Genomic DNA, 27,643 nt, shown 5'->3' on the forward strand with positions numbered 1-27,643 from the left:
TACGTATGAGAGCCATTAGAGAAATATGAATGAATTAGAACAAATTGCAAAAGAATGGATAAAATTTCGCGAAACCGACGGATAGAAACATTTTTTGAACATCCCTTCCACACCCTGACGTTGAATGTCTTAGTGATATTATCGTACCGAGTTATCGTCGTCTACTTACGTGGCCGGCCCGGCCTTCGCTGGCTGCGAGATCTGGATCCTCTCTCCGTATCAGGCGTTCGGGTCGATCCTCGTGACCGATCACCGATCGCATCGATCGGGCTGTCCAGCTTGCTCGTGTCTTCGTTCGGGATGGTAAGCTGCGTTTTTTTCTGCTTCGATCGGTCAACCAAAGTGAAGGGCGAGCTCGCTTCGTCAGACGAGATGTCCGGATACGACTCCGTTCCCTCTCCATCCCCTTGATCCATCGTGTTGTCGCTCAGGATCGTAATGTTGGAAACGCTGCGATCCTGCAGCGTGTTCGTCTCGGCAGCGCCTGTAGCCGCGAAACTCGTGTTAGCTACGCACGCATCGGCTGCGCTCGTGCCAGCCGCGCTCGTGTCAGCTGCGCTCGTGCCGGTCTGTTGATCGGCCTCAATCGGCGGTCGCTCGGGTCCACCGTCCTTGCATCCAGCACCTCTATACGGCGGCACTGGCAGTAACGTCATGTTTAGCGATGGAACGTTCTGCTTTGTTCCCGACCCGATTATCGCATTTGCGAGCACATGGCTGTACTGTCCGCCATTTTGCTGCGCTTTGTTACTGGCTAGCTTGGGGCAGGTGGCCTTCAGGTGACCTTCCCCTTTGCAGTAAAAACATTTATTTTTAAGGCCCTCATAATAGAGCCGCGCCTTGTAGTGGCCGATGAACAGATTCGCTGGTATTTCCTTGGAAATCTCCATATGCACACCTCTTACGCCGCTGTACACGGAGAATCCGTACGCCGCCGGGTATTTCTCTCGAACATGTTGCCTGATCACGCCGAACTGTCCCAAAACCATGGCAATGTCTTTATCCTCTATTTCGGGCGGCAGGTTGAAGATTCGTACGTACCGGAACAGGCTACTGGCCACATCCAGGCGAACGACGGAGGTGCTGAGGTCGATGTACTCGAAGGTGTACTGCTCTTCGATGGTGGCGGTGAACAGGTTAAACGCGACGTCATCAATGAACTTGATGTAAAACTGTTGTTCGTTTTCGTCCTTGTAGATCGAATGTACGCTGGCTGCTGATATCTTCAACGTTCCTCCAACAAATCGCAATACGTCCATGTGCTGTGGTATCTTGGCCGCGGTCCCGAAAACTATTTTCAACGTGTTCTTCCTGGTTTTGTCCATTTTTGGTTCCGTAGTAAATTCCGTTTAGAAAAAAGAGGTTAGGTCACAAACGTGTGACAAAGCAACGCTGATGCCGGAGCACAGTCTAAAGCACTTGCGGTCGCTTCAGTGTCCGAGCGTCAACTGATAGAGACCTAAATAATGCCATTTACTTAAATTTCAGTCCAAATTTGTGCGATTCATAAGCAAAATCGAGTCTCCGGAATTCGAATCAGCTTTTATCAGTGTCCGGAACAAGTCATTTTAATTATGAAATTCTGGTGAAAAATGTTTAGAAAAGACATAATTGCATGCATACTCTTAAAATTGACATCCTGATGATATTTCTACATTTCCAACTTATTACATGATTTTTTGCCAGCTATAACAAAAGTTAGATGCTGCTAAGTGTCCGGATTTCGAATCATGACGTTACCTAAAAAGCAAAAAAAAAGAACTTCACATTGTCAATTTAACCCACCAGCAGTCGCATACGTGTACTTTGTACACCATTTTTAACACGCGACATCCGAAAGGTAAAGCATTTCTGGCAACCCTGACATAAGATAACGTCACCTACGTGGTATAGCTGGTGGACCATGATTAACATCGAATCAAAAGGGCTGTGATATTTTACGGCCAACCAAAACCAATTCCAATTTAAAGATTTTCCTCAAATTTGTATTCCTCTAGCAATCGTAGTTCATATGTACACACAAATAAGTGAATTTTCCTGGCTGATAAAAACTTCTAGTTACTTTTAAACGCGTTTGGTTCATATAAAAAAGTGTCGGGGTTTTCCAAGCATCAACACACGACTCGATACGTCGACATTTGGAGTATTTTTATATTTTCAGTAATTGCATCCGTTTTTCTCCGCCCCTCGGTACGTATAATATAGATCTCGCTAACTAAAATTGCTAAACATGGGGCTCGATTTAAAGATTCTCAGTTTTTTTTCAGTAATATTTACACACAAATCGATCAACGTTTCGTTTGCTTTTCTAGTAATCTTTAGTGTTAGGGTATGTATATAAATTATCACAACGCTAATCTATCCCGTGTTTCGATTCTTGTAGTAGGTTCCATCATTTTTTTTTCCTTCTTTTTTCATATAGAATAATTGAGTGGTTTGCGGGTTTAAAATATCTCTTTTCATCGAAATATGTTTGTTCTGTAGTAAAAATAATTCGCGCAAATATATTTATCGCATTGTATTTTTTTGTAACTGTCAATTTTCAAATGTTTGTTTTCATCAGAGTCAAAAACAAATATTTGAAAATCAACACCAAAAAAATGCATTTTTAATTACGTCGGAAAAAGCTTGTATGATTTAGGCTGCGCGGGTGTTTCATTTTTTATTTTCTTATAAAGTTGAGTTGAGTAATTTTGCTTGGCATGGCTTAAGGTACTTGAATTGCGATCGCAGTTTTGCGGTGTGTTTTTTTTTTTGTCCGAGTTTAGAATTAGAACCGGCCGGGTAATACTGACCGTTGGCGCCTCGAATGTGAGATTGCCAGCGCTAATGCGGCGTACTAAAGTGGGTGCTACTTACTGGTGGATGCGAAGATTAGCTATAGCTTTTGAGAGGAAAGAATCAGAACCGGGTGCGGCACTATCAAATCACACGGAATCCTAATGTGTCACGATTTGTTGCTTAGTTTTAATCACCATAACATTTCGTCGCTTGTGTGCTATCTTGTGAAACGTCTGCTGTAAAAAGATAGGACGTGTCACAAGATAGCACACAAGCGACGACTTGTCTGAGATAACACCGATTTCAAAAGCTCTTATTGGCCGATGCACGAAGTGATTTGTTTACCCTTTTTTGGTACCCTCAAGAAACGTCAAACCATACAAAATTGTGATGATTTGACGTTTGCTGAGGGTGCCGAAAAGTTTGGTTCTGTTCAGGGGGATGCTAAAGGCCGCCATCTTAGGTGATTGAGATTGATAACGCGCGCAAACTGCGCACAGTGAAAACAAAAATATTGTTTTATTAATAATTCAATTTTTGTTATAAGAATTACTGTAGTAAAAGTCAAATTACACAGTAGTTAAGTTAAACGATTTATGTGATAAAAGTACAACTTTAAATGAGGTCATCAGCCCAAAGTGTGCTTAATAATCCAAACTTGAGTAGTTTATTTTGCAAATAAATTGATAAAAATCACCTCAAAAACATACACTAACTTTTAAAAGTACATTGCGGTAAAATTTTACATAAAAACAATAATTTCTTTATCTCCATTTTATGCCTGCAGTTTTTGTACTTTTTTTACAGTGCGCAGTTGCTTTGTTTTGGTTCCGTAAAGAACAGCTGTTCTTTTGTGCTGGAGCCGAAGTTGACATTTCCCTTTTGTTCTGGTGCCGAAGCTTGTCAGCTTGTGTTGGCTGCGGGCGAGCTGCCTGTAGTGAGATATAGATGTCGCCCCCTGGTTCTGTTACTGTTTGCAAAAACAATGAATGGACTAAAAATTATTAAGCCCGATGAAATTATTTTTCAATTTTTCTGTCCTTCGACTCTGGCCAAGTTCGAGGGGGGGAGTTGCAGTTGCTTTTCTCCATACATTTTGAAAATTTTCACATTCACATTCACTTCAAACGATTAGAGAAGGGGTTCCCGTGGTCAGAATGAGCTCTTTGAATTCAGGGGGTCGCACCGAGAAAGCTCGGATTTCTAATCTAATCTAATCGAACACAATCTTGCTAATCTAATCGAAGAACTTGCGGTTAGATTACGCCCCAAGTCCTTTCTTGTCAGTATTAATAATTGCAGTACATCCGAGTTACCACGAAAATGTATAGCAAAAATTAAAGCGGCCAGGCCTACTGCGTTGCATTAACCGCAGAGACAGATTCTGTGAACGGATCACATTTCACAGAATCATCAGGGGAGGAAGGATGCGTGGACATACCGTACCAAACGCTCCGAATCAGTTAAGTGTGGTGTGTTAGTGTAAATTGGCAAATTATTTTATTTTTAGGGGGAAGTGGGAATCGGAAAATTGGGGTTGGGGAAATCGGGATTGGGGAATGGAAAAGTGGGAAAGGGGTAGGAGGGTTATTTAATTTATAATATTATAATTTAGGAGAATATAATCAAATATCAAATAATTATGGAAAGCTCTCACCAAGAAACAGTGAATCTTCAAAAACACAGCCAGGTGGTGGTGGTGTCCCGATAGTCTGACCAGGATCTTGACAGGACACAGGCCGGTCGGATGAAGTGGAAGTGTTCCTTTAGCACCGAATATCTCCCAACAAAAATTTCCGGATGTTTCGCTTATACCACAGCCTCTTGAAACGCTCTGGTAACGGCCTCCTCCAGCTTGGTTGAGCCCTTCCACTTACTTTTCATGTTCCTGATCCTTGGCAGTTCCGAACGATTTATTTAATTTTCAGCGAAATTAATTTCGACAACGATATTTAGAAACAAAATTCCCATTTAACACAAAAAAATCCTTATAAAAGAATGCATATAAAGGGAGAAAATAAAATTTGTCAAAAATGACGCAGAGCGAAAAAGTTTTCCAACCGTCAGCACCGGTTGCTACGATCGAACCCTCGCACCGAGAAAACTCGGATTTGGATCATTAGTTTAAAAAATATATTATTGCACTTAAAGGAGGTATTAGACTACGACAAACAAACAAAAAAAACTCGTACTCGACAGTGTGCCACTTTGTCTGATCTGTTTGTTTGTCTGCAACTGTTTGCTGAAACGTCAGCCTGCATACATTTCGCTTTGTTTGAGAATTTGCCGCAAAGAAGTTGGCGAGTTTGGCAAACTGTCAAACAAGAAAAAGTGCGAGTTTGTTTGTTTGTTTCTCACAGTCATACCTCCTAGAATTTCCATATAATATTTGTAATACACTAAGATTTGATTTTTCAAATTCATCAAAATAACTCAAAATCGCCAGTCTGTCTCGAAGTGTTTTTGGAGATCGTCTGGAAGGATTTACGACAAAACCGTCAAAGTGTAAAGAGTTCAGAACAGTTGAAGATTTTATAACAAAATCGTTCAGAGGCAATGATCTGATATTAGAGGTTAGGATTTTCCCACCTTTTTTTAAAAAAAATACAGGACGCGCTACGTCATCATCGACTCCAACGCTACAACCGATATCGTCACCATCAGCAGCACTTTCCGTCCACCCTGCGTGCTTACCCGCAGCTCGCTCCCGACCTATGTTATCAAACACACGGTCAGCAATACCGCTGCCACGGCGCGGGGCAATGTAACAAGGACTTAATTTGGCGTTAATAAAATATTCGGACTTAGACTAGTAAGCAATCCACCTCGCGTCGACTTATCTCTATTGAAGAGTCCCGGAGGGGTTGTACTTTAACTGGCGCTATTAATTGATTAACTTTATTCTGAGGATTTTTCAGGCCGAACTTTGGTAAAATGAGTTATTTCAAGCGACTTTTTTATGACCAAGTTGAAGTTATAATATTGACACTACAACCAGAAAGATCTAGCAGCCCTATCTGCTAGCAAGACATTTTAAAGAAGGTAAGAACAAACCATCATCCGCCACTGTTCTACTTATTTGGAAAGAAAAAATCCCACACCAAAATTGAGTCGGATGGAGTTGCTGATGCGCTTTCGAGAATGAAATATCATGACAGACGTAATACAATCCATTCAGGTTATACAAGGGCAATTCGATCAATGCAACGCAAATATAGGACGGCCAAACCTGAAAGGGTGCAAAACAAGCAGAATAAACAATACGAGCAGGAGCCTGATCAATTAAAATGAGAGAAAATAAGAATATCCTCATTCAATATAATAAAAGACAGTTTTCTTAAAATCAGCCTTAAAAGTTTTCGTGGAGCAGTTCCTCGAAATAAAATAAGGCAGTGGAGTGGCGAAATGATCAGAGCATTCTTCACATCACGAGGTATAAAACATAAGATAATACCTTCTAGAAAGTTTGTTGGAATTTGTTCAACACATTCGCTGAAGGTTTGTAAGCAAAAATTGAAATTCGAGTAATCAGTTCAGTGCCAGCTTGCTTTCGATATAAGCACAAATTACAATAACCATTTTTTTTTATTTTTATTTTTTTTTTCAATATTCAGATATTACTAGCAAAGGCGATCAACCGAATGCCTATTGCGTATACGCTCGCAGAACGTTTACCCTGGTGAAAAGAATTAGTCTGTTATCCTTAAGAAATTAACAGCAATCCACAGGGCGATAAGCTATTTTAAACCTTACCTTTATGGAAATAAATTGTAATAGAACAAGAAAGTGACCGCTGATTAATACTGCAGACTGTCTCATAGATATAGATAAAGTCATAATTAGATCGCGACATGCCCCGGTTCGGACCGGATATTTCGGAGTTGAGAAAAAGTGGTATAAGGGGGGTGTCCTCTCTCATGCCCGTTATTGGTATGAAAACGCATCGTGTTCTAATCGTTTGAAGATGATTCAGGCGCTTGCTAATTGAAATTAAAAGTGGTTTTGCTAACTATATATGAGTCTGCTTGAGAAATTAAGGTACTATAATTTAAGCAATGTTAAGAGATAAGAGATCAAAGTTTAGCTTTGATCGCTACCGATATCGGTAGTGCCGACCAGCACTCCAATCACCCTGTCAGCACAAAATGTGCTACACCACCGTGGCCCTGTTTGGCCAAACCGAGTTTATTTTACACCAATAAACTCGCTAATTGCTGAGTCGGCGGGTATCAAGTACCGTGTAAAAAGAATGTGGCCCTTCTCAAATTCCACGCAATGTGCGTCGCCTACGAGAATTGGAGTCGGTGGCCACGCGGCTGGCCCGACAATCTGTATAGGTTAGCGACATTACTGAATAGAGAATAAAAATCAATCGCGTTTGGAAAGTTAAGTGAACAAATCTCCACATGGAAATCGACATCAGAAAATTTTGCAGCATTAACTAGAAGGCAGTCATTGGATCTTTTCCCATATCACGACCAATGACAAGACTAATCAGGAAGCCTTTAATGAACTGCCCAACAAAATATTAAGCCGGTAGGTAGACATGAAAAAAAAACTGCAAGAGAGGTAGTAGAAATAATGGTCAGTCGATACCTTGAAAAAAAAACTAATTTATTTTAAAGAAATCTGGAGACAAAACATGCGAAGCAAAAAACAATAAAAAAATCAATATATTCCATGAATGGTCCCCTTCCGCTACCAAGAATAACTAAATATTTAAAGAAAAAAGTCCATGCACTCAAACCCCGGGGTCCCTTTTTAGTTTGACACCCCTTTTACACTGAGTTCCCACACACTATCAAACGTTTGTTTTGGTAGTGTGCGTGAGCGCCGTGTAAAAAGTAACAGTTCGTCACTTTTTAGTTTGACTTTGTCGAACCAACGCACACTGGGAAAAAAGGGACCCGCAGCCCCATGAATTAGATGCCGCTGAAATTATAACTTGGAAATATATGTTTATTATGTAAAAAAATCCGGGGAATCGAATGGTGATGGTTTCGTCTGCCGGAGATAATGGGAAAGGGTCCATTTTGCCCAAATATCCCCTAACGGGGTGCAAACTAAAAAGTGTCAAACGAAAAAGTGACCAACCACCGGGGGTTGAGTGTACATCAAATTGGTTAAGGAGAAACATAAATTTGCTAAACAAGATAACCAGACCAGACCGTAGGCACATGTACGAATGATAGACTCATGGTGGACACCAGATTTCGGCTGTCAAATTCCTAGGTTTTCTCCCTATACAGGACTTAGAACCAGTTAATTTTTTGTTTGTTTTGAAGATTTATTTAGAATATTTTTGGACAGCAGGAAATGAATGCAAGACAATTTTGAAAATCATTTTCATTTGAATTAATTTAAATTCAAAAGTTAACATTTGAGCAGAGAACAAAAAAGTAGTTAACACCATTTATACAAATCCACAACATAAAACAGAACAATTTTGCGGGCAGTTCAGAGCATGATCCCCTAGGTCAGCGATTCTCAACCTTCTTCTAGGCTGGTACCCTCTGCCATGTAAATCAAGTAGGCCCGGTACCCCCGTTGAGAAACGCTGCCCTAGGTGTACTCAGCCCGAATCCCCATTATGAGCTGTATAGGTTGCGAAAGGACCTGGCGCTTTGATTTTGAAGTTTAAATGAGATTTAACCCGTAAGATCGGTGCGTTTTGGTTTTTGCCAGTTTGAGCTCCTTAATGATTTTTGCATTTTTCAAAAATTTAATGAGCTTATAGTTCGTGTTCTAGGGTACAACTTTGTCGAAGAGTGCGAAAAGAGTTTATAAAACCGCCGCTAAAATCTGAAAGGTGGTTTGACACCAACTGTTGTCAAACGAACGGGGTCACTTTTTAGTTTGACACCCTTTTTACACGGAGTTCACACACACTATCGAACGTTCGTTTTGATAGTGTGCGTGAGCGCCGTGTAAAAAGTGACAGTTCGTCACTTTTTAGTTTGACTTTGAGCAACCAACGAGGTATTGTCCGTTTCTTTCAAAGGTACACGCCGCGCGGCATTTCAGAATGTGCCATAAACATTGTTGCCAGCGATTTTCTGCACTTTTCGTGCAATAAAAAACATACCTGGCAGCAATGGCAAGCGATTCGAAGAAGAAGATAAACAAAATCAAAACGCGCAGTATGGGATTTAACAGCGCGCATTTGCCGAAAGTGCGGCGCGTCGTTTCGAGGCTAGTATGCCGCGAGTCTTTTTCGGGAATACGGGCAATACAAACTAAAAAAAGTGTCAAACGAAAAAGTGACCAACCACCGGGGGTTGAGTGTTCTGGCAACCATTAGCTTGCTTGTTTGCATGAGCATCGCGACGCCTACTTCAATCTTTTCTGCAGGAGCAGCAAGTGCTGCCAGAAGAGAGTGAAGAAAAAGTTGATGTTTTCAGCGGTGTGTGTAATAATCTATGTAACTATGAGCTCACAAGGTTTATGAAAAATGCAAAAATCGCTGAGGGGCTAGCAGATCATGACCTGAAATGCCTGCAAAATTGTTACAATACCGAAAATCGGAAACCGGAAACAGTGAAACGAGTAATCAAACAATGGGAAACTCAAACTACACGGACGCAGCGGAAAAAGTAGACGGGCAGGACAATCAAGTGGTGCAGATAATAACAAACCACAATCAACTTCTGAGAGGCCACGACACAAACTTTGCTCGATTAATGTACAATTAGCAAAACTTTAGGAGCTCAGGTGTCTCAGGTGACTTTTTAGATAGACAGGTAAACTAAACGTGTCGGCGTTATTAATTTAAGAAATCCTCCCCACTCGTGAAAACCTAGGAGTGAGACAAAACTACAAATGGAAGTGAAGCACTCTTAAACAGTTCAGGAGCCGAAAAGAAACGACAACACAAATATTAGGAGCGATGCAACCAAAGAAATCATCGGAGAAGCAGCCCCCCAACCGAAAGAGGGAGATGCGATGCACGTCGCGAAAAACTCGGTATAAGTTCAGGAGCACGGCAGGATGCGGATTTCAACATCATTCAAAAAATATCGAGTGTGCTTGATTTTGTTACGAAGAAATATGATAGTGATAACAAATCTACAGTATGTAATTTAGAGTTACACAAATGTAACATCAAATTTTAATCGATTTGTAAGTCAGGATTACGTAATCCTAAGTAACAGTTAATTACAAATCATTGTAATAATGAATTACAAAAGAGTTGTAATCGAGTTATTCCAAACATCAGGTTCATCCGATCGATCCCCCGACTTTCTCGGTTTTTTTCGAGGTGTTAGATACATAGATTCTAGCCAAGAGAAGCACTAAAACTACAACATATCAAGTTGCAGTACCCCAGTCACGAAATATTCTAGCAGAGCTGGTTCTGTCAGAATCCTGCTCGAACGGTGGAACAAACCTGCTAGAATGCTGTAAGAATATCCAGCTCTGTAAGAAACCTGTTAGAATCCTGCTAGAACGTCGCGACTGGGACGTACTAAATGACATTCAACCATCTTGTGCGTCAGCTCAAAAGATGAGATTTTCCGTCATTTAAAGCTGGTATTCAACTGCGGAAAAATGCAGATTCAGATTTTTCCATATTTTTCAAACCACAAATCGTTGAGTATCGTTGAAAATATTTCTTTTGTGTGAGTTGATAGCGAACGCACCAGCTTATCTGACTGATTTTAAAGTTGAGAAGATGCTGAACTATCCAGGAAATCAACGTAAACTGCCATTAATTTGGAGCATATCCAATTAAGTATTTTCTTTTTTAATATTTGCTAGATTCCTCCAAATGTCTATAGTGGATAACAACTGGTTGCTACACTCTATCTCTTTTTTCTCTTTATCTCAATCTACGTAGTAATTGCTATTTTCTTCCTATATCACACGCCGTTTTCCTTAGCTAGTGGAAGGTGCCTTCGTAATTATACTTTTGCTTCGAACGAAAAAAAAAATCTCTACTTTTTTCGTCTACTATTTTTTATGCTTTGTTCTACGTCCAAGTGGAGCATTTGGTTATTTTCTCTAGCCAATATCTCTACAAGCTAGCGGCAACAAGTTTAGTTTGCTTTTATGGCACATGTCGCACTGTTGGCCATATTTTGTTTCCTCCGTTTTATCAAGAGACCATATAAAAAACTTTGTTTCTCCCTCACTCGCTAATATGTACAAAAATTTCGTCGCACGTCATCGTCCCATTTGCGGGTTTTAAAAAGTGTGGATTCGCCTTAAATCTTTAGCCCTAAAAACTTACCTAAAAACAAATGCTGCTTCCTCCTTCCCTTCACTTACAGGTGGTTCCTACTTCGCCCGTTCAGCACCAGCGGTTTGCTGCCGCCGGTGCTCACTATCGTGGGCGGATGGTCGCCGCTGCCACTGTTCAGCAGATCGTCCGTGCTCAGCACCAGCGTTTCGATCTCGTCCTCGTCGTCCGGGTAGTCGTCGTCGCACGCCACCCGCAGCACCGAGTCCGAGTCGCCGAGTCCGCGGTGCACCACGTGGGGCGCCTCGTTGAACTCGTCCAGCTCGTCCATTCCTGGGGAGATTTAGTTGAGTTTCAGATGTGTTTGTTACTAGTTTTATAAGAGTTTTTAAACCTTTTTTTAAATAAATTACATACGACCTTGTTACTTGTGGGATTAAACCTAACCTTTGACCTGTTTTCCAAACCAAATTTCGTTTTCCTGCATGTTCAAAGGAGCATCGAAACTTTATTCCCATTGTAACTTTGCAGACAATTCTCTTTGTTTGTTGTCAAATGCGATTTTTATTTATCAAGTATGCAATACTAAAACAAGGTCACTTAATTTAACTTTGTGAAAATAAATCTTCTAAAATAGGCATCTCGTTCGTTCCCGACCCGAGATTTTCAGTTTTTGGGCAAAATTAATGATATGTTGATTAAAACTTTTAGTGAATATGTAAAACAAATTTATAACATTTGAGTTACTACTGTTAGTAGTTCACTGCAAATTGTCAAACAAAATGGGTAGGTAAATGTATGGAATTCTGTATCTTGAGAAAAGGTTTTCTGATCAATTTGGTGTCTTGGGCAAAGTTGTAGGTTTTGACTAGGACAGTTTAGGAAAAAAATCACATTTTTTATTATACTTTTAATGACTTAAAGTCAGTCAACACTGCGAGAAAAATTCCTCTCTCTCGAGTTCTCGCCGCGAGTCTCGAGCTGCCGAGAGAAACTCATCGATTGCCCGTGCTCTCTTCCGCTCACGAACGGGCTTTCTCGCGAGCCAAAATTGCCCGTTCGCAAGAAGTGGAACGTGTTAGAAAAGTACAAAAAACAACACAGCATATTTAATTAATTCACATTTCAAAATGGCGTCTCTTTCGTCGTATTTTGGCTATAACTTTCGTTTAAAAGGACCGATTTTTGTTCTCTTGGAAAACTACAAACTAAGCTCTTCAAATGTCTCGAAGACACCAACTCGTTATGACTTAAGCCTGAGTTGATAAATCCAATAAACTCAGTTTTTCGTAAACTTCTTAACCTAAATTACAAAAATGGCTCTTACAACTTCAACATGATCACATAAGTGGTATTTTATATCTGTAAGCCCATACATCAAATTGAAATGTGGTCAAAGGCAAACTTATGGGAAATTGGACGAGCTTTCCGGTAAAAATATTTTCGAGACTGAAAAATCAAGTCTGTCATATAGAAATTACGAAAAACCATCAAAAACCCTATTTTTTCAACATTTTTATTTTTAAAACCGCTGTAACTTCACAAGGATTGGTTTTAGGACAATGGTCAATACGGAGACTTTTATGTAAAATTGTCTAGAGAATCGACTCTCGTGTTCAGATTTTGAAAATTTTGATGTTTAGAGCACTTATGAAAAACAAAATTCAGTAAATTATTTTTGTGTTTTTTTAAGTGAGTTGCTCCATCCTGCATTTTTTGTGAGTCTTTTTGTAACATCTTAGGCTATTTTCACAAAAATTTTGAACGAAAAAAAATCGTGGGCTCACCCTCAAATTTGACTTTCAAACTTAAAAATGAAAAAATCTCATAAAAGTGGAGTGTTTTTTTCTTTCAGTGTATTTTTTTCAGAAAGCCCGTCAAATTTCCTACAAGTTTGTCTTTGACCACTTTTTGGTACGATGCAACGGCTTCGAGATACAGCAATATTCAAATTACGGAATACAAAAATATTTAAAACACTTACGCCCTTCTCAAATGTCACTATTGAGGGTAACTGGCTCCATATACACAAAAATGGCTTATACAAAGGTAGGATAACATGTCTACAATGTTTCATTGAAATCGGAGAGGGTCGAAAAAAAAGTACTTAAGAGCGAGTCCACGAGCAAAGAATACCCATCTCGCATCGACCTCACCAATCTGCCTGAAATTTTCAGGGGTTGTTTGTACATATAAAACTAGCATCTGGCCAAAATATGAGCACTCAAGGTCAACGGGAAGTGGGACAAATCGGGACACAAAGTTTGAAGGTTCATGAACGTCAAAAATCTGAAAAAAGGCTATAACTTAGGCAAAATTTAATTTATTTTCAAAATTCAAAGTGCACCTGAAAGAGCTTAAACATGCAACAAAATGCAGGGAGAAGCATCCCAATTGGTTAAATCTAAGGGAGTTATTGGCATTTTAGTGAAAAAATAGCATAATTTTCAAACTCAAATAAAAAAGTGTTCCATCCAGATATCAACTCGGTTCGACCTGCAGCTTGTAAGGGACATCTGAGACTACCATCTGAGACTACCATCTGAGACTGAGAACGCTTTGGGTAAGGTAATTTAACATATTAAATAGAAACTTTTACTTTTAGTGAATTTTTTGATTATAAATTTTTGCTCGGGAGACCCCTTAGATCCCATTTCTGGTAATAATTTTATCATATTCGGGTTTCTGAGACAATTTCACAATAGAAACATGCATAAAAATGTTTATTTTGATCCATTTGAGCCCTATAAAAAATGAAAGTTAAAAAAAAATTAAGAAGCTGTTTTTTTCTGGTGTCATCTAGTATCCTTGGAAACGAACTTGGTTTTCAATAAATGTGAATCGAAGATTTTTTTTAACTTTTATTTTTTAATGGGCTCAACTGCCCCTGATCGCATAAATGTCCCATATGCATTTTCGTCGTTTTTGAGTTAATGTTATCACCAGAAAATGGGATCTAAGGGGTCCCCGAGCAAAGATTTACAATCAAAAAAATTACTAAAAGTAAAAGTGTCTATTTAATATGTTAAACTGCCTTACCCAAAGCGTCCTCAGTCTCAGATGGTAGCCCCAGTTGGCCCCTACAAGCTGCAGGTCGAACCGAGTTGATATCTGGATGGAACCCTTTTTTATATGAGTTTGAAAATTATGCTATTTTTTCACTAAAATGCCAATAACTCCCTTTAGATTCAACCAATTGGGATGCTTCTCCCTGCATTTTGTTGCATTTTTTAAGCTCTTTCAGATGCATTTTGAATTTTGAAAATAAATTGAATTTTGCCTAAGTTATAGCCTTTTTAAGATTTTTGACGTTTCTGAACCTTCAAACTTTGTGTCCCGATTTACCCCACTTCCCGTAGACTTAGAGAGCCCATATTTTGGCCAGATGCTAGTTTTATATGTACAAACAACCCCTGAAAATTCCAGGCAGATTGGTGAAGTCCAAGCGACGTCCTATACAAAGGGGTATGCCCTGTTCGTGGACTTGCTCTTAAAAAAATCCGGTTTTGGGCTGGAATTGCTCTTACGTAATAAAACGCGTTACGTAACAAAACAACGCTCCATTAAAGCTATCTTCAAATAATTTGAATGGACCCCGATTCAATGCGCCGTAATTACAGTAAATTTTATCCTTACAGCAAACCTCCTGACGCGCAACGCCGTCGAGACCCACAATAAATAACGTAACGAATTTTAGAGACTTGCAGTTCCACTCCCCAAACTTTCAATTACCAACCTGAATAATTGGAACCGGTCAGCAGCAGGTACTGCCCAGCTCGATTTGGCCACAGAAGTCCCATCATCACACAGTACGCTAAACAATCGGCTGAATTCGTTATACCTGCAAGAAACAACAGACTTTAGTTCGAAACCATTCAAACTCAAGATCAAGATCACCCACCTAACAACAGCTTGTATCGCCACAACGGACTCACGTTCACGGCGATGATCGCCACGATCGGCAGATAGATAAACCACACGAGACTCGAAGCGCCAAAGTGCAGCAAAAAGTCCAACTTTTGCGTCGAGTGCTCGTACTTCATCGTGGTGCGGAGCTCCCACAGGAACCACAGCATCATCGTGGACCTGTTGGAATGAGTTGGATGGTTTGTATGCTATCGATTTGAGCCAGAAGTTGATCACTTACCTGCAAGCTAGCACCAACCATCCCGGCCACGTCTGGTACTCGTCGATATCCGAGATGATATCGACTTCAGTCTGAAATAAAGATTTGATTGGCATTAGTTGAAGAAACAGTTTGACTTAATCGACCTACCCTATTCCAAATGTACAAAAGAACGTGGATTGCACAGTACGGTATCCAGATGACCATCAACAGTATCCAACTGCTGACGGAGATCTGTAGTCTGGTGACGGCCCAACCCTTGGCCAGCAGAAGCAGGATCAGCATGAAAGATGTCTGCAAGAAAAATAAAAGTTTTAATCAATCCAACCCCAGAACAGCACCTCCCCAAAACTCACCCTACTGAAAATATCGAAAATATCCCCCATAATGGCCAACTTCTCGTTCCCCACCCCGTTCATCGCGTACCGCACGGTGTGGGTCAGCAGCAGACACACGCTGATAAACTCCAGCACCAAGCTGACCGTGAAGAGTCGCGTAACGGGGTGCTTCTGCAACCGCACGGCGTAGATCTGCATCGGGACCATCACCAGGTAGATTACGAAGAAGATCAGGTACATCTCCAGCGTGTTCTGGCGATCGAACGAGAAGTGAAACAGCAACGGGTTGAAGAAGGACAGGCTCTGCCGGTTCGGGTTCCCGTTGACCAGCTGGATGTCGAAGTTGAGCTGGGGAGGTTCCACGTGGTAGCGGCGGTAGTCGTAGTAGTGCCACCGGCAGGTCGTCTCATTTTGGTAGCAGGACACCAGCGAGACGTACCAGAATCTGGAAGGAGAGGGGAAGAGGGTGAATTATGGTGATGGAAAGTCGTCAACCTTCATTACGGTGATAGTGTTTGCCTTGAAGATCGAGTGTCTTCCGTTAAGTGCAGTTTAATTATGAATTCAGTTCAAGCTACAAGTAGTTGACCTTCCAGCTTCTGGTACATCTACTGTGAGAATTATTCAGATCGGAAAATATTTAACTGATCACTGTTTATAATATTTAGTTCCACCCACATTTTTGAAAAGCTTACTACAAATTTCAAAGTACATGAAAAGAAATTATTTTCAGTACAAACGACACAAGAATTTGTTTGGTACACGTGGCATTATAATTAACAAATTCACAAAATTGTCGCTTACCAGAAGGACTGACCGTATCCGTTCGAGTGCCAAGAAGTAAATGGCGGTGCATCGGGAATCGCGATGGTGGCTAGGGAAGACCACGTTTTGGAAGTAGCTGCGTTTGCAGTTTCAAATTTCGCGCGCATTTTATGCACAAAGAGGTTGGTACGACTAACTCGCATGCAACAAAAGATCGTTACCAGTGTTAACACTTGCAGCCCCAAAGGGGGTCCAAAAAGTTAGAAGACAAATCTAGTATTTTTTACATACCAGTATTTTTTTTTACTTTTTGGGGGTTTTTGAATACTACATTACTATTTCAAAAAAAACAATACGCCATGGGTTTCCTATGTACATACAGTCGACTCTCTGGTTGTCAATATCCAAGGGACCATCGAGGAAGAGAATCATCAGTTTACAGAACGAAGCAAAATGAAGACTCGATTGAAAATATGTTTTTCTTGGTACCCAGCTATGGGAGAGAATCATGGCAACGTCCAGCAAACAAAAACAAACTAATGTCAAACACCCTTCAAAGCTTCGTTTCGCAAAGAAAAATGTCTATGCTAGCCATGAGATAGTGACAATATTGACAACCGGAAGAGATTTTTAAAGCAAACAGAATCCAAGGGACCGTCGAGGAAGAAATCCTTCAAGCAAGAGAAAATATCGAGGAATAAAGCCAATCGAAGTATGCAGTTTGAAGGGACTGGAGAATTCATCGATAGATGGAGCAATATTGATATCGAGAAGATCGACAGCCAAAGAGTCGACTGGAAAACCTTTTGAAAAAGTAATCGAAAATACACCTGACTCAGCCCGTTTTCAAAATAATAAAATTTTGTTTATTGGACATTTTAATGTAATTTCCTGCGTTTAGAATTTTGAGCTTATTATTACGATAAAGTAGTCAAAAACACTTTTTGAAAGTTATTTTGGGTTTCTCTGGGTTTATGTGATCAGTTCAAAATATGACCAAAAATCAATATTTTGACACTTTGGCAGTTTTTGACAATTAGCTCAAAAAGAAACACATTGTAGAAAAAAGTAAAAACTGCATGACGGCGGGTGCTCCATTCAGATAGAGCGGAAAAACATATTTAATTTGAAAAATTTTCATTTTAATTAAACATATTAATTTTGACTTTTTCAAGCTAAGATGCTCAAGTTTGAAGAAAAATATCCCTTTGATTTCCCCTTTCGAATGCAACGTGGCGTTGAAAATTTGGCATGCGCCTTTTCGGAAAATTTGAGTTTTGAAATTGCATCTATTTACCCTTTAAAATGGCTGTAACTTTTGACCCTCAAGTAAGGCGTCCAATTTTTCCGGGTTTTGAATTTCCCGGGAAACGAGAATTATTTTTTTTTAAATCCCGGGAATTCCCGGGACAGCTGTCTTAATTCGATACATTTGTCCTGATTAGCCAAAAATGTTTAATGAAAATTACTTAAAATGATATTATTTTTTAAATTTAAAATCACGAATAAACGTAGGCTTTTCAAAAATATATAAATTTAAATAGAATATAATTAAAGCGCTAGGCATTTTACGGATCTATAAATTAAAATTTCAACTATTTTTCCTTATAATGCTGATAAAGGCTAATTTTTTTTATCGATTTCTAAGTATTCAACTGTTCATCTGACTAATTTTTTTCCAATTTCGCAAATTCTCGGGTCAGAATATAAAAAATTCCGGTATTCGGGGATTCCCAGCTTTGCAAAAATACCGGGAATTCCAGGGATGGATGACTTTTAAGTTCGTCTTGATTCAGGACCATCTGACGCCGGAGAAGCAGGGTGTGCATCGGCTGACTTGGGAGCTCTGCAAGCTTGGACTCCAGTAGCCTTGGTTCTACAAGGGTTCTACCTGGGTCACCCACCCCGAAACCCAAAAACGACTCCGCGTTGCTGATTCCAAGGACGTCGACGAGCTCCAGTTTCTTCTGGTCACGCAAGGGAAAGTCAACACAAACTCCAACCTCGACAATCAGGTAACGGTATCAGACGACTAAATGGAAGATATTGAGCAATATTTAGACTTTCAACATAATAACAAGTATTTTGACAAAATTGACGATTACGACAGGGAATTTCAGAACTTTAACGGTATCTCAATTTTACAAGTCAACACGAGAAGCATTAACAAGATTGATCGATTTGACAATCTTAAAACTCAAATCTCAAAATTAATTTTTAAGCCTCAAATTATTGTTGTCAGTGAAACGTGGATTCCTATTAATCTAACTCAACTTTACAATATTGATGGGTATGAGTCGTTTTTCTCGTGTAGACGCGATGGACGGGGAGGGGGATTAGCTGTTTTTGTCTCAAAAAAATTTAATTTTTCTGTTACTGTAAATCAAGAGGTCTTTTCTAATTCTAACTCTTTTCATTTTTTGCAATTAATAGTTACTGGTTCTTCTAACAAATCACTAATTATTTCTGCGTACTATAGACCCACAGATGATACAATTTTAACTGATTTCTTGCAACATTTAGACAATACTTTAGATTCCGGTGATTCTGCACATGTAGTTGTGGGAGATATAAACATTGACTCTAATTCCTCTTGAAGGAAACTCGATAAATATTTGAATATAATTTCATCCTTTCTTTTGCAATAACAAATACTAACTTAACGCGTCCATCTAGCGTATCAATCATTGATCACGTTTTGTTTAACTATCATGAGAACTTTTCAATAATCAACGACACCATCTATAATCCAGACAGCGATCATAATTTTATAATTTCATCTATCGATTTCACTCTTAATAACAATCCACCTGATATTAGAACATCATACTAACTATACTAAATTGCAACAACTTCTTGAAATGAGATCGGAAAAGCTTACATGGGTAACTACGAAGATCCTAACGCTTTTTATGACTATTTCATTAATACCTTGACCAAATCTATATCGGAGAGTACAACTAAATACTTAATTAAAAATAAAACTTCTGCTTGTCCATGGGTCAATGATAACTTACAGTCTTTATACAACTCATCTAGGAATCTAAAGAAAAAGAAAAATAAGCTTTTATCTCAAGGTAAAAATGTAGATCACATCGAAATCAAAATTGAAGCTCTTTCTGATAAAATTAAAAACTGTTCAAGCATATTATATCAAAATTACTATAAAGATAAATTTTCTGGTTCAAAATCCATTAAGGATATTAGGAATAACATTAACGATGTTCTTGGTCGAAAACATACAGATAAAATACCTAAAACTATGACTAAATTAACTGATTCAGGTGTGAAAGTCACAATTGATAGCCAACAAACTATTGCAAACGAATTAAACTCTTTTTTTACTTCAATTGGCAAATCATTAGCAAATAACATTCCTAAAACTTTGAACGATGATATTAATAAATTTCGTACTTTGAAAAACTGCCAACGATCTTTCAACTTAGAGCCTACTAATGAATACGAAATAATTAATCTTATTGATTCTCTTAGTAATAACACTAGTTGTGGACATGATAAAATTTCTGCATTTATTTAAAAAAAAGAGGTGTTCCACAAGGCTCGATTCTTGGACCATTATTTTTCATAATTTACTTAAATGATTTAGCATTCCTATATCTTAAAGGTAAATTGAAACTTTTTGCTGACGATTCTTCTTTTCTGTATAATAACAAGTCTGCTTCCGCAAATGATAAAAACTTGCACGATGATCTCAAAACTCTTGTTGAATATTTCCGAATTAACAAATTAACTTTGAATATTAATAAATCAAATATAATAAATATTAAAAACTCTAATCGTTCCATTCCAAACAGATTGACACTAGGGACCATCCATAAACCACGTGGACACTTTAGAGGGGGGGGGGGGGTATGGCGATTGTCTACGATCCATACAAAAGATTTTTTTTGCATGGACAATTGTCCACGAAGGGGGGGGGGGTAACAGATCCCAAAAAAAAGTGTCCACGTGGTTTATGGGTGGTCCCCTAACAAAAAACAGTTTTCCTGATGTTAAAGTCATAGATGAATGCTAATATCTTGGAATTATCTTAGATAACAGACTTAATTAGTCACCTTATATCAGGCCTGCCCAACGTCCGGCCCGCGAGCCGGATCCGGCCCGTAAGGCCATTTACTCTGGCCCGCGATGGCATTTTGAAAATAATTCTATGAATGGCCCTAAAGGCTGTTCATGAAATACTCAATAAATAAATTGAGTGTCAAAATTAGAAAAATAATCTTGAGATTAAATTTTCAGATATAACAAAACATTTATTTGATGTATTTTTGCTTTTTACATAAAATTTGGCTTATTCATTGTTTTGTTTGTATTTATTAAATTATTTTATTTCACATTTAAAAATTAATTTTGTTTGAATTTAATTCCTATCATTTTTCAGAATCAATTATTTATGTAGAAAAATGTGCAAAAAGACTGAAAGACACTAAATTTAATTTTTTTAAAGTTTTGGCTGTTTTTACTTTTAATTCATTTTTTTAATTTTTTATAAGGAAATATAACGTTTTTTTTTAGAACAACTTTTCAATGCGAAAGTTTTGCTGGAAAAAAAGCTTTTAAACATCAAATTAATCATGTCGAAAATAAAGATCGCTGCTATTTTTTTTTTAAATACTAAAAAAAATCAAAATACGTCATGATGTCCGATATATTTTTTATAAATTTCAATAATAAATAATGAGAAGTTTTAAGAAAGACGAATAAAAACCTACCAGAAATAAATTATTGTACAATGTTTTAAATTTCGTGTCATAAAAATCATTTTAAAATGTTTTGTAAAATATTTGAATAAAGCTGCACAACAACGCAACAATTGTTTTTTCGTAAAGAAGATTTGAGCCCAAATTTCGATTCAATAAATTTTATTTTCTTCGTTGATTTTACAAACTTGAAAACGACGAAATTAGTTTTTTTTGTCAATAATATCAGCGTATTTAATTTCAATCGACAAAACAATTTCAATACGATTTTAAACAAAACAAATAAAAATAAAATAAATAATCACATGATTGAAAGTTTGTTTTTCTTTCTTTAAATCAGGATATATGAACTTTATTTGCAACACTACTTTATTTATTTGTTTACTTGAAACAACTTATTAAAATAAACTTTATGAAAAAAATGTTTACTTTTACCGACATTAGTTCCGGCCCGCCACTGCATCAGAAAAATCAGATCTGGCCCACAGGGCTAAAAGTTTGGGCATCCCTGCCTTATATAAATTCATTATTACTAAAGCTTAACAAAATAACTGGAATCATTTATAAAATCAAACACAAATTACCTTTAAGCGTCCTTTTGTTAATATATCATTCATTGTTTAGCTCTCATCTTTCGTATATAACTGCTGTTTGGGGTAACGCATGTAACATTCTTATTAACAAAGTTCAAATTGCTCAGAACAAATTCTTAAGAATAATCTTTAACTTGCCAATCCGTAGTCATTCCGTTGATTTGTACACTAAATTCAAAAATATTTATTCTGTAAGAGGCATTTACATCATTCAATCATGCTGTTTTATTTATTCATGTTTAGCAAATCAAACTCATAGTAATACAAAATTTGAACCCTCCACTCATAATCATTTTACAAGAAACCACGATTCATTACAGCGTCCCAATGTTTCAACTTTAGCTGGCGAACAAAGTATTACGTTTAAAGGTGCTCAATTGTATAACTTTTTTTCAAACAAGTTTGGTGATTGCTTAAGCCTATCTATTTTCAAAAAACAGCTAACCAATTTCCTGTCTGAACCGGCTATCCTAGAGAAACTTCTCAAAACCTACGATTTCCAGATTCAATAATTTTTTTTTCTTCTTTTTTCTTGCTTCCATTTCGTAACTCAATTGAACTGATACTGTTGCTCTGCTTGTTTTTTCATCGTTGAATTATTTGATCCTGCTTTGCCTTTTCTTTCTTTTGTTCCTTTTCAGATGATTCAGCCAGGAGTGTAGGAGTCCAGCGAAGATGGAGCTCTGGATCCAGCCGTGTTATTTGTATTTTGTTACTCATGTATTTATGTTTTGTATTAAGTGTTTACAAAAAGAAGTGTATTGTATTATGTGTTTATAAAAAGAAGCTTTGGTGGCTTTTCCTGCATTAAAAAAAGTAAATAAATTCAAATTCAAAAAGTCCAAATTTACTTTTATCAAATGTTTGACAACATCACTTTGATCTGAAACTTAACCCTGAATAACTACTTTCAAAAACTGATTTTTTAAGGTATGCTCAGATGCAGGGTTGTTAAAATATCAAAGTATCAGCTCTCAGCAACTACAATTATCTCGCCTGAATATTCATGCCTCAAATACAACAGCTCTTCTCTCTTCATTGAAACTCTCAGCGCCGAACATAGCCGAACACGTTTTCGTGTTTACCCACTCGCGATTGACATTTTCCTTTTCTCTCTCATTCCCGCTTCCACGATCATGCTACCGCAACAGCGTTTAACCACAAAAGCCGCCACAAAACCAATTTCGCAAACGCAATTTAACAGGACGTCATGCGTGGTCGGCTCCTAATCGCCATCTCGCGTTCTCTCATTGCAGTTTTCGGAGAGATTGAGAGACTCAGCGGTGAGAGCGCATAGTCGAGGAAAAGGGGAAGAGTTATAGAGAGAGAATGTCATCGCTGGGAATCACGAGACACAAGAAGAGATCTCACAAGCTATAGTGACGGCCGCTATACTCTCGGATATTTTTGGTGCAGAGATAATCTATTGATAGCTTTTTTATCACTCATTTGCAACACTGCTCAGATGCTTTATCTAAATTTGGTCGTAGTTCGTAGGTGGCGTAAATTGCGAGATAAAATTTGTAATAGTAAAAAGTAAATCTTTCCCAGTTCCTGAGGGGAACACCCTTGAAGAGTATCGGGGCCGGCATTTACAAAGCGGATTCAGTGGCAGTTTTATTCTCGACTGTTAACATGTTAAGGTTAATGTTAACATTCCATAGTTCGCCTCCCTAAGGTGTCGTGATAAGGTCCAGTTTGTGACGATACACTACCTTCCCTTTACTAAGTAATCGAATCCAGAAGGGAAAAGATCACCAGTTGTGTTGGTCCGAGCCGGGATTTGAACCCCGGTGGCTCGGTAATTCTTTGGACAAACCTACTTGCAAAAAGTCGAAAGATAAAAGGTCGAATGTGAAAAAAAATTAAATGTAACTGTTTACCCACCAACGATGGGCCTCACGATAGATCCGAACAACATTTTCATCAAAATACCTGGGATCAGCCTCTGATAAGTGTTAAAATTGCTCGTAACTTTTGATAGGGTTGTCAGATCTTCAATATTTTGGGCGCGTTAGATAGATAGATCCGGGCAACGTTTTTATCAAAATATTTTAGAACCAGCCTATACAAAATGTATTAATAACACTCAAATGCTAATAACTTTTGTTTTGGATTAAGTCTTTTAAATACCTTTCTGAAAATGTATAACATGACGAGTTTTCTTATAAAAAACCTCACATTTAATAATCTTCCGGACTTTTGTTAGGATTAGGATTTTGTGGGACCCCAAGACGGATCGAGTGAGACCTAAACGGTCCAATTCGGTTCAGCCATTTCAGATATAATCGAGTGCATTTTTTTCGGTGCACGGACTTACAGACATACACACGCACAGAGATTTGCTCTGAATTTGATTCTGATTTGATATGTAGTCGTGAAAGTGGGGGTCAGGGGGTCAAGAAGTACATTTTTCGAGTGATTTTATAGTTTTTCCTTGGTAAGGTGAGGAAGGCAATACAATAATTACGGCATATCACAACATAACCAGGATTGGAACATGTAGTTGATAAAAATAAGATATTTTAAGGGGTTGTTTGAGCTGGTGTTGTTCAAATATTACGTCTAAAGATTCATTGATATTTAGAAATGTTTTGAAAGTAATATTTATAACTGTAATCATGTTCAAAGCATTTTGTGAGAATTTTCGTTTCAAAACATCAATAAAAAAGGCTAAAAAACCAAAGGCAAAATCATGTCACATATCTAACAACCAAATTAAAGTATATTAATAACATCCCTTTCAAAATAGATAACAGATAGCCATTTCTAGCTTAAGACAAAGCACAGATAGGCCCTTCTCTCCGTGCAACGATAAGACAACTTTCCAAGATAACACTGCTTTCAACACTCACCTCGGCACGTTCGGATCGCTAATCACGTACGTGAACTGACTCCCGGCGACCACATTTCCGGGCGCATCCTCATCCGGACAGAGCTTCCCACTGGGACAGGGCACCCTCCTCAAATAATCCGCTTCCGCCCCCTTGTTACACCGACTATTGAACGCGACCTTGTCCAACTTGTCGAACATCCGCTGACAAGCCACATCCCTGTTAAAATTATTCCTGTTGGCGTAGTACTCGAGGAAGTTGTGCTTGTCCAGGACCGCCAGAGTTAAGGGGACGGTGAAGTTCGTCGGGGAGGTGATGTTGCCGTAAATGTAACCGAACGTGTCCGATTCGGTGTTTTTCTGGGAGTGCTTCTCCGTCTTTTGGAAGCCAAACTTGATCAGGAACTGGAAGAACCCGTCCACGGCGAACGTCCCCGTGAGATGGGCACTCTCCGAGGGGTGGTTCCCCACGACCAGTGCGAGCAGGACCAGGCCAATCGCCCAGACCCAGTTGGCAGCGGATTGCTGCATTTCGTAACTTTTACTTTCAACGGAACGCAACCGAGCAATCCCCCAGTTAAGGTCGTCCCCCCTTGCACAAGCACTTGCTTTCCTTGCTCCTGGCCTTAATTACTAAAACAGATTACACTTCCTTCCCTTCCCCAGGCCAATCGTCGTAGCTTTTTCGCGTGAATTCCTTCGCACTTTTCGCGTTTGCAAAATCACAAATCCGCACACATTTCTGCTGCTGAAGTTAATCCAGTTTAGGGTTTGTCAACCCCCCTCCACGGCCGACGACAGTTTGCTGCAATTTTGCCTGGTTTTTCGCTTAGGTTTGCGAGATTTTTCTACACTAAAATAAAGAGGAAAAAAAAAGTCGCGAGATTGTTGGTTTCTGGTTTGCGCGAGCAGAGCTGAAAGGAGACTTGGTTGTGTACATGCAAGCAAAAATATATGAATGAAGTTTGACGTTTACAACGCGCGAGCCAACGCGATTGACAGGTTGCGAATGAAGGGGAAGAGAAGAAGGGAAAACAAATTACGAGAGAATAATCCCGCCTTGGGCAGGGGCGCAGTAAGATCAGATTGAAAGGTGGGGGCAGTTTTGAAAAAGTTTTTAAATTATCTTTTTAAACTTTTCAGAATAAGGCTTTCTAGTCACAAATTTACCAACACATTTAAAGTAAGTTTACATGAAAGCTGGACGTTTGTTTGCATCAGGTTACCAATCTCTTTCTAGCAAAAGTTTTTTGTCAGGAGACTTCTAGCTGGTTTTTTTTGACTGGCTGGCGAATGAGTTTGACAGCTACCAAATAACAGCCATTCTATTCGAGCAGTGGAAAAAAAACATCAATAAATTTAAACGACGGGAGGATGGCCGATTTCCGAAATTCCTCCGCTGAGTGTCTCTACACGGAACCGTATTCAGCCGGTAAACGGGAAGTCCAGTAGGGGAGGAACCGGCGGAAGTGGTGGTGGAAAAAAACATTGATGGTACAGACGACAACGTCTGTTAAGACACCGACGCTTGATTTGGGCACACGCGAACCAGCTGAAGAACCGAGTTTCGAAGATTCCTGCTAATTTCTATTTTGCGAGACCATTGCTCATCATTTTGGTGGCACACACATCCACACGCAAGATCAGAGGTTAACTGCTTAACGAAAGTCGCCATCAATATCTTTTCACTTGCGGTAAACTGGTTAACTGCTTAACAAAAGTTGCTACTTTTCGTGAGAGTTCGCTTAAAATTTCATCAATTTTGGCAGCACTAAGCAGACCCAAAAGAGCGCTGGAAGAAAAAAAAGAACTACGCTGAAAATAGAAAAATAGGCGTGGCCCAATGCACTAGACTGATTAGAATGCATTTTTGGAATATTTTTTTTAAATGCTTGTAAAAGGAAAAGCATAACTTTTAATAAAAGTGAAAACCCATAGTAATCCAGAGGACGCAGTCCGAACAAAAGTCATCGAATTTTGTGGCTCCGTTACTATTATACCCTTTGGAATTGCAGTGCCTTCAGGCGTTATGTTTGAAGCGTTATGAGATCATATTTCATCAAAGTAAACTCAGGATTTTTTTTAGATTTGTTTGTTTTGACAAGTTATGTCATTGCTGAAGCGATTTTTTTGTGAGAATTATTTTTTTTTATTTTGTAGTTTAAATAATTATCTACATAATTATTCAAACTTCGCAATTTGAGTGAAAATCAAGAGCATTAACATCGGCGTTCACATCAATTCTTCCATTAACTGTATAAATGACGTAGCCATTGATCAACTTAAGAAATTTCCTCCTCCTTGATGGTCCTATGTTGTGTAGGTCTGATTTCAGAACATCATTGCTGAATTCACACGGTTGCAACGCGAGGACATGTACTAAATTAAAAACATTTCAGCTAGTTCCCCGCAATGGAGACAAGATGCTTCATTTGCTCGTCTAATGGTGTGCATATATGCATATGCTGTTGATGTTCTGTTTTTCATTGATCAGCAGGTAAAGGTCAATTTTAGCTGTTGAACTAAGTAACTTGCTGATATAATAGTCCATAGTCTCGATAATGAGAGAAGTCAGGGAGAAACTACCTCTAAATTATAAATTAAAATAATCCAAATAAAGGAAAAGTTAACTTCCATTCATTATCACATATTTTGCGGTTGGTATAAATCGTCATTCACCAAGGGCTGGTCATAGAAATTAGTTTAACCGTTAGTCACGTGAAATCACAACCAAACGTCCGGTCACACATGTAAATGGTTAGTTCCGACTTCAATAGGCCGGTGAACCAAAACTGCAGCGTACATGCACAAAACGCACACTTTTATTGAAGAGAAATCTCAATTTTATATAATCTTCACGGGCATTCTTTACATTCCTATCTGCATAGGAAACCCATGAGGGATAGGTTGTTTTGAAAATTTAATCTAGATTTGAAAGTAAAGCCACCAGAATGTACACAGAGAATGGGAAAAATTGAAAACATGAAAAATGCCCATGGTTGCTGTGATAATCATAAATAAGTAACGCCTCAAACGTCAGTTTGCCCCGAGACCTAACGAAAAGCAAATTTGTTGCTGAAGGGGGGATGTACCACGATGTACCGCGTAACGCAACCATAAATCAAATTCAACTGCTTCCTCTGGATTACTCTGTGGTGAAAATAAACAGAAATGTTCACAAAAAGTTGCTCTACTCGTTGGTGTATACACTGAAAGAATCCAACATAGTAATATCAAGTGTTATTTCGACGGTAACATTTCAAAAGGCATCATGTACATTTTGACACTTTCTGGGTTATTGTATATT

The 27,643-nt window shown here is 38.6% G+C and overlaps 1 protein-coding gene across 1 annotated transcript; it reads right to left on the reverse strand.

Annotated features, from left to right (window-relative positions):
• Nucleotides 1–1,963: 1,963 nt before the first annotated feature.
• LOC120417994 (integral membrane protein GPR180) lies at nt 1,964–25,291 on the reverse strand. Its single transcript, XM_039580238.2, has 7 exons — nt 24,359–25,291; nt 15,443–15,869; nt 15,237–15,380; nt 15,108–15,178; nt 14,862–15,046; nt 14,697–14,801; nt 1,964–11,293 (listed from the first exon to the last, which is right to left on the reverse strand). The coding sequence occupies exons 1-7, from the start codon at nt 24,865–24,867 to the stop codon at nt 11,046–11,048; spliced, it is 1,689 nt and encodes a 562-aa protein (XP_039436172.1). The 5' UTR covers nt 24,868–25,291; the 3' UTR covers nt 1,964–11,045.
• Nucleotides 25,292–27,643: the final 2,352 nt, after the last annotated feature.

This window comes from Culex pipiens, chromosome 2 (genome assembly GCF_016801865.2).
Source record: "Culex pipiens pallens isolate TS chromosome 2, TS_CPP_V2, whole genome shotgun sequence".
Lineage (NCBI taxonomy): Eukaryota > Metazoa > Arthropoda > Insecta > Diptera > Culicidae > Culex > Culex pipiens.